This window comes from Polyodon spathula, chromosome 2, assembly GCF_017654505.1.
Source record: "Polyodon spathula isolate WHYD16114869_AA chromosome 2, ASM1765450v1, whole genome shotgun sequence".
Lineage (NCBI taxonomy): Eukaryota > Metazoa > Chordata > Actinopteri > Acipenseriformes > Polyodontidae > Polyodon > Polyodon spathula.
Genome location: NC_054535.1, coordinates 55,965,404 through 55,983,307, shown reverse-complemented (window position 1 = coordinate 55,983,307; position 17,904 = coordinate 55,965,404). Strand labels below are relative to the sequence as shown.

Sequence of the window (17,904 nt, the reverse complement as noted above, 5' to 3'; positions counted from 1 at the left end):
GAAGGGGAGTGGACCCTGCATGGTGACCATCTGTCCTATGGTGAACACCCCCTCGAGTGGTACTGCCTCGGCGGTGACCATCTCCCTTCCCCTGAGAAGCGCATGCTCCTCTGCACCAGGGTGACCAAGGTGTGAGGGGGAGCTCACTGGTCACTGTTGCAAGGGGATACTAGAGGACCTCTGTGGAGGATCTTGGACCACAGACCTCATTCTTCCCTGGCTCAGGGAAGGAGACTCCGTTAAGGAAAGGGTTGCGGTCCTGCGCTTAGTTCTATTAAAGAACTTTCTGCATGGAGAGCAGTCCAACTCACCCGCCAGTGCTTTGGCTGTGTGTTCTGACCCCAAGCATCTGGCACAGGACAAATGCTCGTCACGTCTAGGCAGCTTCACCGTGCACTGGTTGCACTGACATGGCAGCTTAGGCAGGGCTGCTGCACTTGGTGCCAAGATCGAGTGGTCGGTGTCGAGTCAATCGGCACCGAGGTCGGTGCCGATAGTAGTGCGTTCGGTGCCGGATTGCAGACGGTTCTGAAGCTATTTACCGGTGCCGAATCACGCCGACTGAAGAGTGCTGTCGGTGCCGAGTCAATCGGTGCCGAGGTCAGTGCCGATGGGTAGCGTGGTCGGTGCCGGGCTGTAGGCGGCTCCGAAGAGGTTCATCGGTGCCAAATCAATCGTTGCTGGGAACGACACCGAAGAGAGCACTGTCAATGCCGAGTGGTCAGTGCCGATGTGTAGTGCGGTCAGTGCCGGGCTGTAGACGGCTCTGAACCTAGTCACTGGTGCCGAGTCAGTCAGTGCAGGGATCGGCGTTGAGGAAAGCGCTGTCGGTGCCAAGTCAAACAGTTCCGAGGTCAGTGCCATTGGTAGGCGTGGTCGGCACCGGGCCGTTGGTTACATCGGTGCTGACTCAATCGGGACCGGGTAGGCGCTGTTTTTCTCTGCCTCAAGTTCAGCGGGAAAATCGCAGTCAATGCTGGGGTATGCAGTCGATTCAGTCGGCGTGGTCGCCGAGGACAAGTGTAGATGTGCTAGAAGAGCCCGAGGCTTGAGAGGGACGCTAGGTCCGAGCTATTTCTTTTTTTTTTTCGGTCGCTGTGGCTGATTAAATCGGCATAGAGAACCCGCGGGGTCTCCTTACAGCACCAGAACAGCTCTCAACACGGTATCTGGCAACTACACGAAGCCTTGTGCAGTAAAAAAAGAGAGTAATGGCCACTTACCAATCTCCCGAGAGGGGTCGAAACCAGCTCTAGTCAGTAAACTGATGTGAGAATAAGGTAGCAGTACTCTCAAGAATGCTCAGAAGTGTGATTCTACCATGGAAAAGTGAAAACTTTACAGTAAAAAACCGACAAACCAGCCAAATTTGGGCAAAGAAAGCAGAAGGCAATCTGTGACCTGTCTCAGTGAAGTGAGAGAGAAAATGGCGATGTGCTACTGTGAGGATGTCCCTCACTTTCCCCTCACAGCAGGGCCCTAATAGTGCAGCTTTTTTATATATGCTCAGTGATGGCTGTCATTCAATTAAAAGGGAATCATTATCGCTGAACAACTGTCTGTCATAAAATGCGATAAGACACTTGGGCTTCGTGCTTTGATGCTTATTACTTTGTCAATATGAAATTTGGCAGTAGAAAATATTGGAAGGCAGCTTTTACTACTTGATATAAATTTAAAGTGCTAACCCTTTAAACCCTTCACTGCTAGGGGGAGTACGGCGTACATCCTAAAATAAATGTAACTGTAGTGCCGGTTGTGAGCATCCGATCATTTTATTTTTTTTAGAGTTTGTGGAAGGGTTTAAGCTCTCAAAATATGGTAATGGTGTATCGGTCACATCATTTAAACAGTGCACGATTGACGTGTAATTCAATGTCAGATGCGGAAGTCAAATAAGCAAATAAAAAGGTCTGCATTATATTTTTTATAGTGCTTTGATTGGCGCAACTTTTGATGCGATACAACAGTTAGGGGATCTAAGGACCTGTTTTTAGCAAACTTAACCTTACTTTCAATAGTTATTTTCAGAACTGATCGATCACTATTGATTACTGTATGCTGTCTGTTGTACCAAACTGATACGAGGTAGAACCTCGGTGTTTGGGCATGCTGTGTTTGACCAATCGCTTCTGACATATTAGGATATGGGTGGGATGGTTTAGTCTCTCAAAACGTGAATGGTGGATTGATCAAGTCAATCAAACGGTGAATAACTGATGCCTAAACTGGCCCATAGGATTTCTCTGTGTTGTTCAATCTGGAATCCAGTAAGTCAAATAAACGAAATGAAGAGTTTTATATTTTGGATTGTGGTTTGATGTGAACAAATCCTGATGGCTACACACATTTAACAGAACCAAGGGAGATATTTTTGTCAAATTTTATTTTATTTTTCAACAGTTATTTTCAGAACTAATCAATTGTTATTGATTGCTGTATACTGTCCCAGGCTGCACCATCCACAGTAATAACAATATTATAAAATATGTCTGTGCCCCAAAGGCTGCAATGGAGTTTCGCTTACAAAACATTAGGACATGTGTACGGGGATTTAGTCTTTCGAAATTATATTTTGAATTTAGTTTTTGTATATATTTTAAAATATGTACAGTTTGTATACAATATTGATGCAGCCATGACAGAAACATACTAACTCCTATTTTATTTATTTTTTTCTCCATAGATAGTTAACATATTAACAATGCAAGAAACATGCAATTTGTCTAATTACCATGATAGGAAATTACTTTTTTAGGGCCTTAAAGTGACAAAGAAATTGTAATTTTTCATTTTATTTAATCTGCAATATCTCAAACAGTTGAGAAGATATGCCTAAATAGATTATATCATTTTTTAAGTGTGTATAATATATATATATATATATATATATATATATATATATATATATATATATATATATATATATATATATAGAAATGTGACTTTAGAGAAATGTGAGAAATGTGACTTTTAAACAATTCAGTCTCAAATTCCTCTAGCACTGGAGGTGGAAAAAACCTAAGCAGAGAGGGGGTTAAGGATCGTATCGTGTAAACACAATCATACTGAAGTGTCTTTCTGGGCCTGTGATCGGATAAAAGAACGCACTTTATTTATTTATTGGGCCACCATACTTTGTCGTACAGGTTGGAAACACATATCATTGGTGAGGAGAGGGGTTGAATTTTACTCACTGATATTTTTTTCTTTATGTGACATCACTGAGAGGGGCTGTGACAGTGAGAGAAGGAATCTGACCTGCAAATCTCCCTCCCGACCAGAAATGGCGCTGTGTAAAGTTGGTGGTATTCTTTCCCATAGAGAGGGACAACTCGATGGTAGGTGGCAACCACAAGTGGGACATTTTGTAAAAACACAAAATGTCCCTTATACTAAAAAAAAACAGTCCCTTACACTGAAACTAAAATAATAAAGAGCAGGAGCACTGTTTATTTGTTTGAGTTTTATTGTCTTGTATTGGAGGAGGACTAGGAGTCGGGAGCTGCCACCATGGAGCCAGCACAAGCCCGTGAGCACTACCCTCACTGCACTGCAAAAGACACGCACTATATCCTGGTTTGGAGAGGAGTTTCATGCACTGTGGATTACCTGTGTGGGACTGTTGGTTTATAGTTTGGGACTGTAAACCCGCTGTGTCCCCTCTGCTACCATCACTGGTAGAGGGGTGGCTTTATTATTTGGTTCAAGCAAGAGTCTACATATTCCCTGATTTTTGCCCAGAGTTAAGCAGGAAACGGGCTGCATATGGAGAAATAAAATGCCTTCTCTACATCGCTGGAGTTAAATTTGGCTTGTTGCATCCACCTCGGCTGAGGATTACGTTCAATGACACAGATACAGCGTTTAACTCACCTGATGAAGTAATTCTACACTAAAATCATCCTTCTGCAACTGAACCAAGACACCACCGCCTGAAGATTAATTTTCAACCACTTCTGCATTGCATTGCATGAGGCACTGAATTTATTTTTATAATACTGTATTGTGACAGACAGAAGGATTCTTGGTGATAAATCTCTCTCTTATCCTGTGAGGGCACTGTGTAAAGGGAACAGCGTGCCCTGAACTGGATGGCCAGACAATTAATTCCCAGGGTTATGTGGAAGTATGACATCTAGAAAGTGGGCGGAGCTACAGCACACCAAGTCATCGACCTGGAAGGGATGCGATGTGGCAGCCGCGGATTGGAGGAGCGGTTGCAATCGTTTACCAAAGGGGCGTGATTGACGGTACATAAAGGGACGTAGCGAGGTGATCTGTTCCTTTGCTATAGTTGTGAAAGAACCACTGAAGGACCGTGAATTTGTATCGTGAGTGTTTCGTGTTTTGTTTGTTTACCGTACTAATTGCACTGTTTGTATATTATAGACCGCTAACACATCAGGGAGCTGTCGTTTAAGACCAGCAATCAACCCGGAGTTCACTGCACTCATATTTCACCGATAACGTGTATTGCACCATTAAAATTCACTGCAGTCACTCTGGACTTGTGACTGTGTTTGTGTTTGGTGTTCGTGTTTGTATTGTGTGTATTATTTCGGGACTGAACCCCACGTTTAAATAAACTGCGCAATACACCAGGGGTGTAATGCCAGTTCTCCTTGTTAATATTTACTGTTGTCATGTGACATTGGTTTACAAAAATAAATCACAATTTTGCCAGTACTTTGTTGTCTGTTGTTGTATCAAACCCTGCATCATCTCTACAAATGTGTACTACCTACCACTTTGCTACATGTGCATTCAAATCTTTTGCGGGAGAATCCTCAGATTGCCGGATTGGGACAGAGTGCAAGAGACTTTTGGTCTAAATCCTATTGACATGAGGCTGCAATTTATTAACCTTTGTTTATTATAATATTTTGTACCTTTATTTCTTTCAAAACCCCAAATCTACTGAATAATAATTTCTAAAAAATATATATATGTTTTTTTTTACTTATTGGAGTGGAAAATCAGTAACATTATTTTGTATAGTTTCTGAAGTATTGTAAAATGTTCTCTAGAGTGTACTGAACCTTTTTTTTTTCATGAATTTCAAAAACAGAAAGGCAAAGAGGTCTTGTAATTTGCTCAACAAAACTTTCAGGAAGTATTGTAAGGATAACACTAAGCGGAACACATAATAATAAAAAATATATATTTCATGTAAAAAAAAAAAAAAAAGAAATACTAATATAGTGTTGAAAAAACAGCAATTTTTATGATTTCTGAAGTATACTGTTCCCCAGAAAAAAGGGACACCAGTTCCAAGATGCTACTGTAAAAAATAGAATTGTTATAGTGAAAGAGTCAAATACAGAAAAAAAAAACCTGATCCTGGGGGAGCATCCCACTGAAAACGTTTGGTCTTAAGGGATAACAGCAGATTGTATTGTTCCTTGAAATAATTGCTTGGTTGTTGTTGTACAATATTTTATCAGATTTCATATGCACAAACTATGAAGGGGGAGGAGGGGGGCTGAGTTTGTTCTGAGCATTCATACAGTATATGCTATTTTTTCAGAGAACATAAATATCAGTTTACAGGATCACCGTACTACAGTAGTTGACAGTAAAGTCAAGTTTATAGGTTTAATATGTGTTACAGTTATTAATGTTTTTCTATATGTGTGGGCAGTTTTTTAGAACCAAGTGTGGTTCGGTTTTTTTCTAATCATATTTGAAAATGAACTCCCTTCTAGTGTTTATTTTACTCTCTTTCCCACTGGAGCTTTTGAGCAAATGATACACCCTACAAATTGGTGGATGGTTTGAAAACTTGTATTGTTTTAATACATAGCAACAACATAATTTACTGAAACAAAATATTGCCTTATGTTAAGAACCAATCAATAAAATTAGCATCTATTCATCTATGGCATGAGTCAGTAAATTTAGCCTATTTCCCATCTATGGATGATTTTTTTTTAAAGAATATGCTTGTGTGAGCATTATGAGCTGAGCTCGGAAAAAAATAGAACAGATGACAGATCCAGGAGAAAGATTTTGAGTAAACAAAATCAGAAGCAATAGGGTGTACAGTAAAAAAAAAGGCAATCAGTCTGGGATCAAGCCAAGAAATTGAAATACATATTTTCAGTTCATATGCCCAAAAAACTTACAAAGCGGAATGAGATTGTTTAGAACATTCATACTGTATATGCTTTAAACCTTTCAGTTTGAAATAAATTGTCCAAGAAAAAACATTTTGGGAGGGGGGGGGGGGCTTCTTCACATCTTAGAAGGTTAGGTTGAAATTTGGGGGAGGGATTATTGAAAGAATGCTCTCGCATCAGACCACATCCTTGTATTTCTCAAGTAAACTCACTTTGGTGCTTCCATTGCAATCCCAGTTGTAATCCTACAACTGTGCTTCCGATTAAAAAAACAGACAGCACTTTTTATTGTTATTTCTGCAGTCTGTGCTTCCCCATGCGTCGCCAGGCTTTTATTTACATTGTCACGTTTTTTTGTGCTTTGGTTGTGAGAAACTTAGCGATACACACATTGAATCATGGGATAACATGATTGAATCATGGGAATGATTGTCCTATCCTTGTTTTTTTTTACTATCACCATAAGTCAAGCAGTTGCCAGTTTTTGTTGCTATGAGTGAAATTCTCCAGTGACAAAACCCTTATCATAGTTTTGGTGAACCCAGTCGATTTAAACGTCTTATATTAGTGCTGGTACAAAAACAGGTTTTTCATGTTCAGATATTCACTCATAATTGAAATATTCGTTTGGATATTCGTTTGTTTCAAAAAGTAATAAAAGCCATTATATTGCTCAGAACGCAAGCAGAGACAGCATAGCAGCAGGAGCAGGGGGCATAGCTCCTGTGTGTGTGAGCCTTTATTTTATAGCAATACCTTACAATATGTAACACATTAAACTGAAAAATATCCCAGGAATAAAGAAGTGTAGAACTTACTTTACCCCAGTGAATGAACTACAAAACAAAGTATGCCAAATAGCAGTTCAAGTTAAACGTTGTTTTGTTTATTCCCTAAATAAATAGTGCATAAAGTTGACAACACATTTTATTTATGTTTACTATACTGGTTATTTGAAGTTTCCTGTTTGTGGCACGACTGTAGGCTGCTGAATACTATCCCCCGTTGAACGACGCCATCTATTTCTTTCACAAAGCAATTTAAGCTATACACCATTCTTTTTAAGCAGTTAAAAATAATTGTTGAATATTTATAGGCAAACACTTTTTTTAAACAAAAGTAAAAAAAAAAAAAAAAAACTATTCTGCTGTTTACAAAACTGATGCCTTAGTTTAAGTCAGCCTTCATTTGTGCAAAACTTGCACGTAAACAAACAAACCTCTTACCATATTTTTTTTTTTGTTATTTTAACATTTACTGTGGTTTATAAAAGTCACTTTTTAGACTTTTTCAGGTTAAACAAATCGACCTGTTCCATCAAGGTAAACCATTTAAACCGTTTTTATCCATTAGAATTGCTCCAGTTGTCCTTCGATTAACGTTATATGCCTCACTTAGGCAAGAAAATGTCTTGCTGACTTGCTTTCTTATTTTCAGATGCATACATGTAGATTTTTTTCTTTTGCTCTGGTGTTAAATGTAAGGTCGACTCGCCATCTTGTACTTTGCGTTTTGCTTTGGAAGCGGGAGTGTTGATGACATTGGTATGAACGTTCAGTTAACAACGAATTAGGAAAGGTTAACTGCTTAACTTTGTTGTTTTAATTGGCCATGACTATTTCGCTGACACTACAATGAGGGAAACTCTCCCAACCCATTTTATAAATATATTTAATCTCACTTATCACTCAGAGCTCTTTTTCATTTGCCATTTTTTTTTTTAACTCTCGCAAAACGGTAAATAAGTGCAAGGTGTTTTTTGTCATTTCTAGCGAATACAATTTTTGTATCTGAATACATGTCAAAAAATATTCGTCGAATTTTCGGATATTAGTCCCATATATACTACATTAACAACCAGAGATTTCCTCCCACAAGGGGGGTGGAGGGGTGTCCTCTCCACTGAGTGGAGAGATTAGAGATTAGACATTAATTATTTTTCTTCTTCTACCCTTATCAGATGGGACCAGTGGCCAAATAGTCCATAATCACCACTCTCACCATACCCATGCAAGCAGTCATGATCACCACTCTCACCATACCCAAACAAGCAGTCATGATCCAGACATTGAATGATTGTTAAATACAGTCAGTAAGCTTTCTTAATTTCTAATTTTACCTTGAACTGTCTCATCAAACCTTGTTAATAATTATATACAGCACCAAACTTTGATAAAAAGCACATCCAGATGACCTGAGGGTTCAGTTACTTGGTCCTGGTTTAATACAAAATAGCAAAAAAAAAAAAAAAAACTATAAAAAATTACAGTCTGAGGCTGTGCGGGCCTGTATTATCCATCCTCTTACACTCAGACCACAGGCTTTATTAATGTCTTATCATTCTTTCACACAAAATAAAACACTACATTAAATCAAACACTTTATATGAATTTCAGTGAAATATTGCTACTGGTATAATATCACCATAAAGTACACTGTGTTTAAATATGAATTTGTGCATTATAATTAAATACTCTACATACTAAGAATATTATTTCATTCCAAGCCTCTGGACATACTGCTTTGAGTTGCCAACCTATTCACCTTACCTATTTTTTCAAACATATGCTACATGCTGTGGCCGAAATAAATCAATGATGACATTTACAAACACAAAATATGTGCTACAAGTTAAGAGCAAAGGGATCTTTATTTAAGATACATTCTTGGCAAGCAAATTGGTAGTTCAATTACTAGAAAGTCCTCTGTGTGGCAATTACACAAATTAAAATGTTCAGAATGAGGTATACGTGTGTACAAGCAGCACAATGTGCAGTCATGTACATTGTACAACTTAATCAAAAGATGTCTCAGGGAAAATCACAATTGAGCCTAACGAGGGGAATGTTCCGGAAACATAAAAACCCACTGCCATGCTATGAGGTGTAGACCTTCGCTTCCTGTAACCTTATCATCAGCTATTTAGGGGCCCTATTTAAAAGACATTTTCTTCCAAACGGAAGCAAGTTTATCACTTTTTGATTGGCTTCATACCAAAAGTTCATACCATCGTGTTTTGAACTGGGGCCTTGTTTTTAAAATGTAAATATTTTTTATATAGAACAAATTTGCAGGAATAAATGTGTACGTGATTGGTATCCAAGCTATAAATATACTGTATATGTATTTCAGTGTCCTTGACACAGTCCTGCACAAACTACATCCATAAAAAAAACAACAGAAACAGAATCTCAAGTGGTGATGCTTGATTTTTAAAAATTGCAGTCTCACATTTGCAATCCTGGTACTTTAAATTCCAATGCAGACAACCATTTATCAGACCCTGCTTTCTTGTTTTTAGATGTCAGACCAGTAAGGTTGAATCCAATGTCAAGTGAAGCTGAAATTGGGGTATTAGCGTTAAATTATATTCAAGTTTTTGATAAAAATGCACTTTACACCAAAGTATTTAATAAACTTAGAATAGTTTATTAATGGGCCTCATATTTTATTGAGCAAGATTTATTTCCAATGTGTTTGTATTGCAACATAATACAGCATTATGATAGAGCATATGGGGCTAGCACGAAAAAATACTTTGTTGATGTCAACATCACAGGTCATAACCTGCATGTATTCAGTCAATGTACTGAAAACCTGTATTTTATTATTCATTCCTTCTTTCAATTGAATGTGATGTCTTTCTTAAACACAATGGGGGTACTGCTTATTTAGTTGTTTGTGAGTATTTCAAATTGATTATTTGGTTTTAAATATCCTCAAAATATTTCAGAACACCGTCTATTTGCCATGGTTTTCAATCCTGTAATGCCCAATCCGCTGACTCCCAACTCCAACCATACAAAAAAAAAGTAACTGACATTTCATTCTGCAGGCACTATGATTCTTGGCACGATTTGACTGGTCTCCTGGCTCTTTTGATGACTGATAGTGTAAACCTTTCTTTCTGTTTTTTCAATCAGAATATGTAAAGCTGATGTGTGGCAGCTAGAAGCTGCAGGGTCCAATGGAAATGTTCTGCTCAATTGTGTTTGTTTAAGTGCTACCGTTCAAAACAAATTGCTCGGAGAATAGAATGACCACATTTATGTTCAACAAACATGCACAAATGTGTCATGTAATAAGTAACCCTTGTTCTTTTACCAGGTTTAGATATATTAAAAACAAAACACATTTAACTGTGTTTATCTCCTATGTTTGTAAAGTAATTTGTTAAGGTAGATGGCTTCATTGCCATGATGTATTGTACACATCTGTAAACAAAAAATATCTACACAGGAATTTTAATATAAATCCAGTTTTGTCCCCACATTAGTATGTTTTGAATTATATTCAAGCAAATAATAATAATAATAATAATAATAATAATAATAATAATAATAATAATAATAATAATAATAATAATAATAAAAAAATCCAAATGCAAAATCACCCTTCATCCCTACCCCACCCCTAAAAATGTAATTCTGAAAACAGATACAAACCCCTGAAAAACATGATGGTGAAAAATGAAATAGTCCTCTATAAATGGCTCATTGTAGTCAATTCAATTTAGAATTATTTTAAAAAGCAGGAATAATTGGCAAAGGTTTTGTTCACTTTATTATATTGTTCAGACTTAAGTTGTCTTTTTCAGTTAAAGAAACCTGAGACAGTAGTTGATCTCACTAGGCATTTATGACAGAAATATTTACATTTTGTTTATCTATTTCAATCTCCGGTGGCAATAATGTGTAGAGACGGTGCCAGCAAAGTGCCAACAAGGCTGGAAAAGCCCATTGATTAACAATAACAATGATTTCCCCTACAGGCAATGGATACAAAAGTATTTTAAAAACATTTACAATACAGTGTTTTGAGAAAACTAAGACTTGTCATTCTAAAACGAATACATATATACGTACGTGTGTGTGTGTGTGTGTGTGTGTGTGTGTGTGTGTGTGTGTGAAGGGTTCTTCTAAAAAAATGTCTATACAAGCGCCTTTACTGTTTACTGCATCTAGAGCATATAATTCTTAAGCCTCACCTAAAGCCATCAGGAAATAACCTTGGGCACTTTAAACTGGCCAATGATCCATCATCTATAAAGATGCCATTGAATAACCAGGTTATTTTTAATTTGAAAGAAAAAACATCTTTGTCACCTGCAGCAATGGGAACAACAGTTTTACATTTCACTGAGATGTGGCAAATTAGAAGCAACACCCAACATCGGTTATTATTTTGGTTCCAATCAACTGAGCTCTGCCTTCCAACCACCTCTTAGCTGATCGGATCTGAAATCCTTGGAAATTGGCACTGCAGCAGGTAAGTTATATTATAGCTGCCTGTCTGTCAGAAACACATGTCAAAGACATTTCTATTTCATAAACTGTCTGTTTCCTCAATATTTATTCAAAGTATTTAGTTCACACTTTTAGAAAAAAACTGACACTAAAAAGATTACTGGTCAATTCAAAATATTCGCTTACCAAAGGTCCAGTAATAAAAATATATTAGGCATGTGTACAAGACTCTTACATGGCTACATAAAAGTTGAAAGTTTAAAAACTTGAACATGAACTTTCAAACAGGAAAACACGATCTTTGAACAATAATTTATCATAACCAAAATTTCAAGTTCTAAAAAAAACAAGCAGGAATATATGAATGAAACAAATATGTATTTATGTTGATACGACTACGACTACTTATTATTATTATTATTATTATATATTATTATTATTATTATTATTATTATTATTATTATTATTATGTTATATAATTACTCAATGGTTTCCCAATCGTGTTGATATATTATGTGACACATGTACTTGAAATGTACATTGTGGTATACGGTTTAGAAAATATATGTGAAAGAAAATATATCATTACATTAAACGTCTTCCTAAATCAGAATACTAAAAATTTTAAATAACAAATATTTACAGTGCTGTACATTGTATTATTATTGTGTCTATATTAGAATTGAAACACTACTAAAATTATTGAGGCGAACTATTTAAACGTCTGACCCTAATGAAAAACAAAAACCGAAAATACCATCAGTACTTATAATGTTAAAAGTAAACAAACAATGCGCTGTCACTTTGGTGTCTAGTTTCTTTTTTTTTATTATTTATTTAAATTCATGTCGCGATTCAGCCCTGGACTGCGGAAGTCTGCGCTACTTAATTACCCCGGGTAATCAATAAACGGACAGTTTATCGACTGTCCTGGATAGTCCTTGGCTAGATTTGTTAAACACTGTAAACATACAGCATTATAAAGACCACAGTATTTCAAAATACATCTAACATTCAAGTGTACCATTATAACAACAAGATCAATTTACACTACTGTGACAAAACTTGAGTATTATTGTATGAGTTTTATCTTAAAGGACGTGTAGTGCAATACCAACTGCAGGAAACAACTTATACCAATCATAAACATGCAATCTACGATATAGTAATATCCAAGGCACTCGGTTGTATCGCTCTGCTTGCTTGTGTTAAGTGCATTTCGTGTTTAAATTGAGCATATAGTTAGTTATACAATAAATATAATAAACAGTATGTAACATGTTAAATATGTAATAAAAGTTGATGTTTACTGTTATGCGCTGCATGTAGCCTTCTAATTCACAACTGGTGTATCCTAAGTAAAACAGACACATTGCACCCGTGTGTCTATAACCCAATTGACAATGACATCATTCTTCACGGTAGAGATCTTGCTGGGAAAAAAAACAAAAAAAACAAACAAACAAACAAAAAAAACAACCTCTTCAGTAAAATGTGTTTTGTAGTCTCTTACCTTTATTATTGGGTATAGCAAGTGTCCTGAGTACAGCAGAGATGAAGTAGCAAGTCCGAACTAGAGTAGAGAGGGAGCACAGTCTGATATAACTCCACTGAGAAAGCATCTTCCAGCCACCGCAAATACAGAAAAACTAATGGTGAAAAAATGCTGATATGTGTTTTTATTTATTTCAACTAGGGTAGTTCAGTTATGAAAGGCTCCTGCAAAAAAAAAAAAAAAAAAAAAAACAAACCGCGAACGCATGTGTGCCGGTGCTTGCATTCGTTGTTTAAGGGATGCACATTGAAACACACTGTCAGTGCGGTGTTTCTGTGAGGCAAATTGGAATAGAGCAGCCAGCAAGCGAGTGGAGGCGGAGCAACGCATTATACCACCCTGTCGATCAGGGCACGAATTAACAGGAGAGCAGTACCTCCCCTCCACCTCCAAAAAATAAAAAAAAAGCATGAAATGGGAACTGTGTTTATGGTGGGCCCAAGTTACAGTAGAGGCATTAAATATGTCACAGTTTGTACCATCATTAAGAATTTACAAGAGGAGGAGCAATACAAACAACCAAAGAATAAGATTATATAAAGATACCAATTTATTTAAATCTAACACCTAATGCAGTTTATGTGGTATCTGGGATGTTTCAGTTCTGTTGTGGTTGGGTAAAGCAAACATACTTTGCTGCATTTTGAAGAAACACAAAATAAATATAGGCTACATTTGTGCAACACGGGTTAACTTGATCCCATAGCCAAATCATTCTGTTTTCTGTAATTTGTAAAATGCCACTTGTGCCATCAGGAATGACTGCATACAACAGAAAATTACCTTTTGTCATGTAAAATATAGGGAGACCTGTTTTCCAAGGACTGGACGTGTGTATTCAAGTAAAAATAACACTGACTTAGTCTAGTCATATTCATACATACATACATACATACATATGTGCAAGATTTTATAACATGTTTTATATATATAGTAATATATGTCCTCTTGGGGTCAGTACAGTAATTCTGATTTTTTATAATTTTTATTGTTGGTGTTTCTGGATTTAGTGCTGATGAAAGTTGTCGGACAAAGGCCATGGATACAGTCAAGCACAGTGGCTTTGCCTCACCGCTCTGCATGAGCACCTCAGTCTCGACCTGAAAAAACCCTGGGCCTCACTCAAGCAGAGCCTGTCATTGTGCTAAATTGTGTGCTAGTATTATCAGTAGGACCAAATCTACATTCCAGACTAGTCCTATGTTAGAGGTAATTCTGAATAATTTCTGTACATAATAAGTTGCTGTACAGATTCATTGTGGTTCACCAAATAGTTCATAGTCCCATGTTGTACCTCTAAAGAAAATAAAACACACTTCTAATATTGCATTCCATATTTAACTGTGTTTAGTTAATAACAACATATTGTAACAGTACTGTATTGTATGCACCAGGTTAAATTAATGGTAAACGGTAATAAAACAAAATAAACACATTTTACAAGAAAGAAAACGGGTAAACTGAAAACATCTATGACTCATTTTACAACCAGATGCAGCCAAGATATCAGATGCTGTCAGATATGTGCAGAGTTGGACAGTTTATTGAAAAAAATTAACTTATATAATGTCCGTCCTTATTATTTACTTTTAAAAAGTAGTGTTTTATATTACTCGTTACATATTACTCATTACATTTCTTTCTCTTGTCTTATCCTGCAAAACAGCTGTTTCATTTTTAACTATTCATCTGGTAATTCATTTATTAAATGTGCCAAACAGATTTTTAAAATGTTTGTAGTATAAACACATTCATTTTTGGCACATAAACATAATGTACTGTATAATAGCTGAGTGAGACCGATAGAAGCTGAGAGAAGCTGAACAAAAAAAGATGGCAGATCTGAGCAATACACATAGAACCTTCACCACAGCCATAACACAGACATAAACAAACAAGATAGCTCCTTCCGCATTTCCTTAGAATTCAATAAAACCACGAAGAGCAAATAGACAATAACAACCAAAAAAGTCTACAGAAAAATTAACTATATGGTGATGAAGCAATAAACATAAAAATAATGGGGTGATGCAATAAATGTGGCCACCTCTGTAAGTAAGGAAACAAACTAATAAATAAATAAAAGTGATATACGTACAGTCAAGTACAAGCCTCATCTAGATCTTGCCCTATTACACTTCAAACTATGCTGCAGTAGACGTGCTTCCTGTGTATGGCATTTATATCATCAAAACTGGCATGTAGGGATACATATTTTTTTTGTTCCTAGTGCCTAGCCTTATTCGAAAGACTGATTTGATTGCCCCACAGCTTATTATTGCATTGAGAGATTGTGTCATTGATGCTGAGGCATCAAAATTAGAGCAGTCTGGCCCTTCAGGCAACTTGGCATCCCAGAGCGATGACAAACTAGCATTCCCGGGTGATTGCTAGCTGACATTTGGCGTTGCAGGCTTGGCAGTCCTAGGCATTGCAGCGTGGCAGCCCTAGGCGTTTCAGGCATGGCAGCCCTCGGCGTTGCAAGAGTAGCAGCCCTAGACGTTGCAGGTGTGGCAGCTCTAGGCATTGCAGGTTCGGCAGCCCTAGGCGATGCAGGCATGGTAGCCCCAGGCGGTGTGGGACATTCAACCCCTGACGACACGGGCTTAACCAGCTGCAGCTCCTCTCTCTCTGGTGGTGGAGGTAGCGCCAGCTCTTCGTGGTGGAGGTGGAAGTGGCAGGTAGTCTCCCTCTGCTGGTGGAGGTGGACACAGCTCCTTCTTGGGCTTTGGATGCTTGGCTCCCCCCCTCTTGGACATTGGACTCTTATGCTCCTCCCGTCTGAGTGCTGGACACTAATGCTTCCCTCTTCTGGGCGCTGGACGCTTGTACTCCCCCTTCTGGGTGCTGGATGCTCATGCTTCCCCCGTCTGGGCGCTGGATGCTTGTGCTTCCCCCGACCTGGTGTTGGATGCTCGGGCTCCTCCCACTTGGACGCTAGTTCCTCCTCTTCATACTGCAATGGGCAGAAGGCCAATATGTGCCCATATGCCCAAAGCCAGGGCACAACTCTGCCACAAGGTTCCTTAAAAGGCCTCCCAGCCGTGATCCCAGACGTCCGCCTACTGTTGCTGTGGTTGCTCTTCTACCCATTTTTTTTCAAAAACCAAAAACAATACGAAAAATAAATAAAAAAAACTCACTTCACTCCTTCCTGATCGTGCTCCTGGAGGAGTTTATCCCACCCTGACACCATATGTCACAAATAAGGCTGGTGTATGACATCACGGACCAGAAAGAAGTGCAAAAACAAAAGGTATGGGACTAAACTGCCATAGCAGTACTTTTAGGCACACAGGCCAAAATAAAATAACTCAAACAATAATTATTTTATGAAAACGAGTACCGTCCTTCGCTCACTGGCTAGCATTCACTCTCATTAGTACTTCCTCTAAACTCCTCTCAAGAATTCCTCATATGAGCCCGGAGTAGGTCTTTTTATATTGTGGCTGGAGCCTCAATTACCCATTAAACAATTACCTTATTAAGGTTCCAGTCCCCTCTGGCTTGAGGAGAACCTTCCTGGCGGAGGTCCTAAATAAGCTTATAGGCCTCTAAGCTTAAAGTAAATACAGTATAATCGTAAATCTCGAAAAACTACTCACTTCTAAATCTTTTGTAGTCATTTTTGTATTACTTTAGTATAAATACATGTTAATTTGGATTCATATGTTGTTTTTTTCTGACTTTATGTGAACAAAAAGACACACATTTGCCCGTTTTCCCATTGGAAATAGTGATATTTCAAAATGTCACTGTCCTGGTCACAAAAGCAAAGTTTGTGGGGAATATTAGCCATTTTCTATACTTTTGAGGCATAAGCAATTAGGAAATAACACTTACTACCCAGGAACAAAAATTGTGTTACATAGTGTATATCATCGAAGAATGTATTTATTCCTGCATATAAATTGTCAATTAACAAAATAATCATTAATGTTGAAAAATATATTTATTTCTGCATACACATTTTCCATTAACAAAAAATATTGACATTAACAATATAACCATTAATGACCTTACAGTAATGCATAATTTAACAATTCACCATGGTACTGAACAATATTGTGATCCTCTTATGTAGAACGACCAACATTCTGGTATATTTGCGTATGAAACAATTCACAATGGCGTTGAAGGATATTGTACTCCAAATACGTAGTATTTTGATGAAAAATAATTTTCTGTTAAATGTAAATTAAATCATTTAGGACCTTCATTTTTTTTTAACAGAAAATCGCTTTTTGATTATGACACAAAACTCCTTAAAACAGGCACTGAATAGATATATTTACTTACTGCAGCATGGTAGATACTCGTGGCATTTGAAGGTACACAGGACTCCTGAAGCCTTACAATGTGCGAAAGCGAGACATTCAGCCATTAGCCAAAGACACTTGGTTATTCTTGAGATTTACCATGTTTATTTCAGACATTTACCGTTTTGCTTGGTAAATGTCTACATTTACCAGTAAATGTTAATATTTGCCTATATTTTCACTTTTACTATAACACATAGTGACAGGTCATGAATGATGTTGTGTAAACAAGTGAATGTACAAGCTTGAGTTATCACAAAATGTCTGTATTTATTTAAATAGTTCACAAATAATAAATCATTCGTCCCTATACCAGCAATGGAATAGGGGAAGCGATACAGCAGGTTTGCAGTCCCAAACAAAAAGAAACACTGCTAAACCACAATCCTCTGTGCACGAAACTCTGCTACTGTAATCCGGGGAAAGTGGTGCTGGTGTCCGTGTTGTGATGTGCAGTGGGGTAGTGATCTAGGGTTCGTACTGGCTCAGTGGCGGCAGCGCCCATCTCTTCAATCCTCCTCTGCAACAGGCAAACACAAACACAAACTCCAGCCAAGAATCACGTTTCAGCGTAAGGGGCCGTACTGATATAGCTTTGATATCCCCTTTGTACCACTAAACTCTTCCTTGCAATCAACCTGTTGCCATGGTTTCTCCAATCG

At 37.6% G+C, this 17,904-nt stretch overlaps 1 protein-coding gene across 2 annotated transcripts in view; it reads right to left on the bottom strand.

Moving 5' to 3' along the window:
• LOC121298529 (ephrin type-A receptor 5) overlaps positions 1 to 13,180 on the bottom strand; it is a 207,259-nt gene extending 194,079 nt beyond the window's left edge. For both annotated transcript variants that reach the window (XM_041225659.1, XM_041225666.1), the window contains exon 1: positions 12,882 to 13,180. In XM_041225659.1, the coding sequence (XP_041081593.1) occupies positions 12,882 to 12,990 (109 nt within the window). In that variant the 5' untranslated portion in view covers positions 12,991 to 13,180. The remainder of the gene's footprint in view (positions 1 to 12,881) is intronic.
• Between the last annotated feature and the right edge of the window lie 4,724 nt (positions 13,181 to 17,904).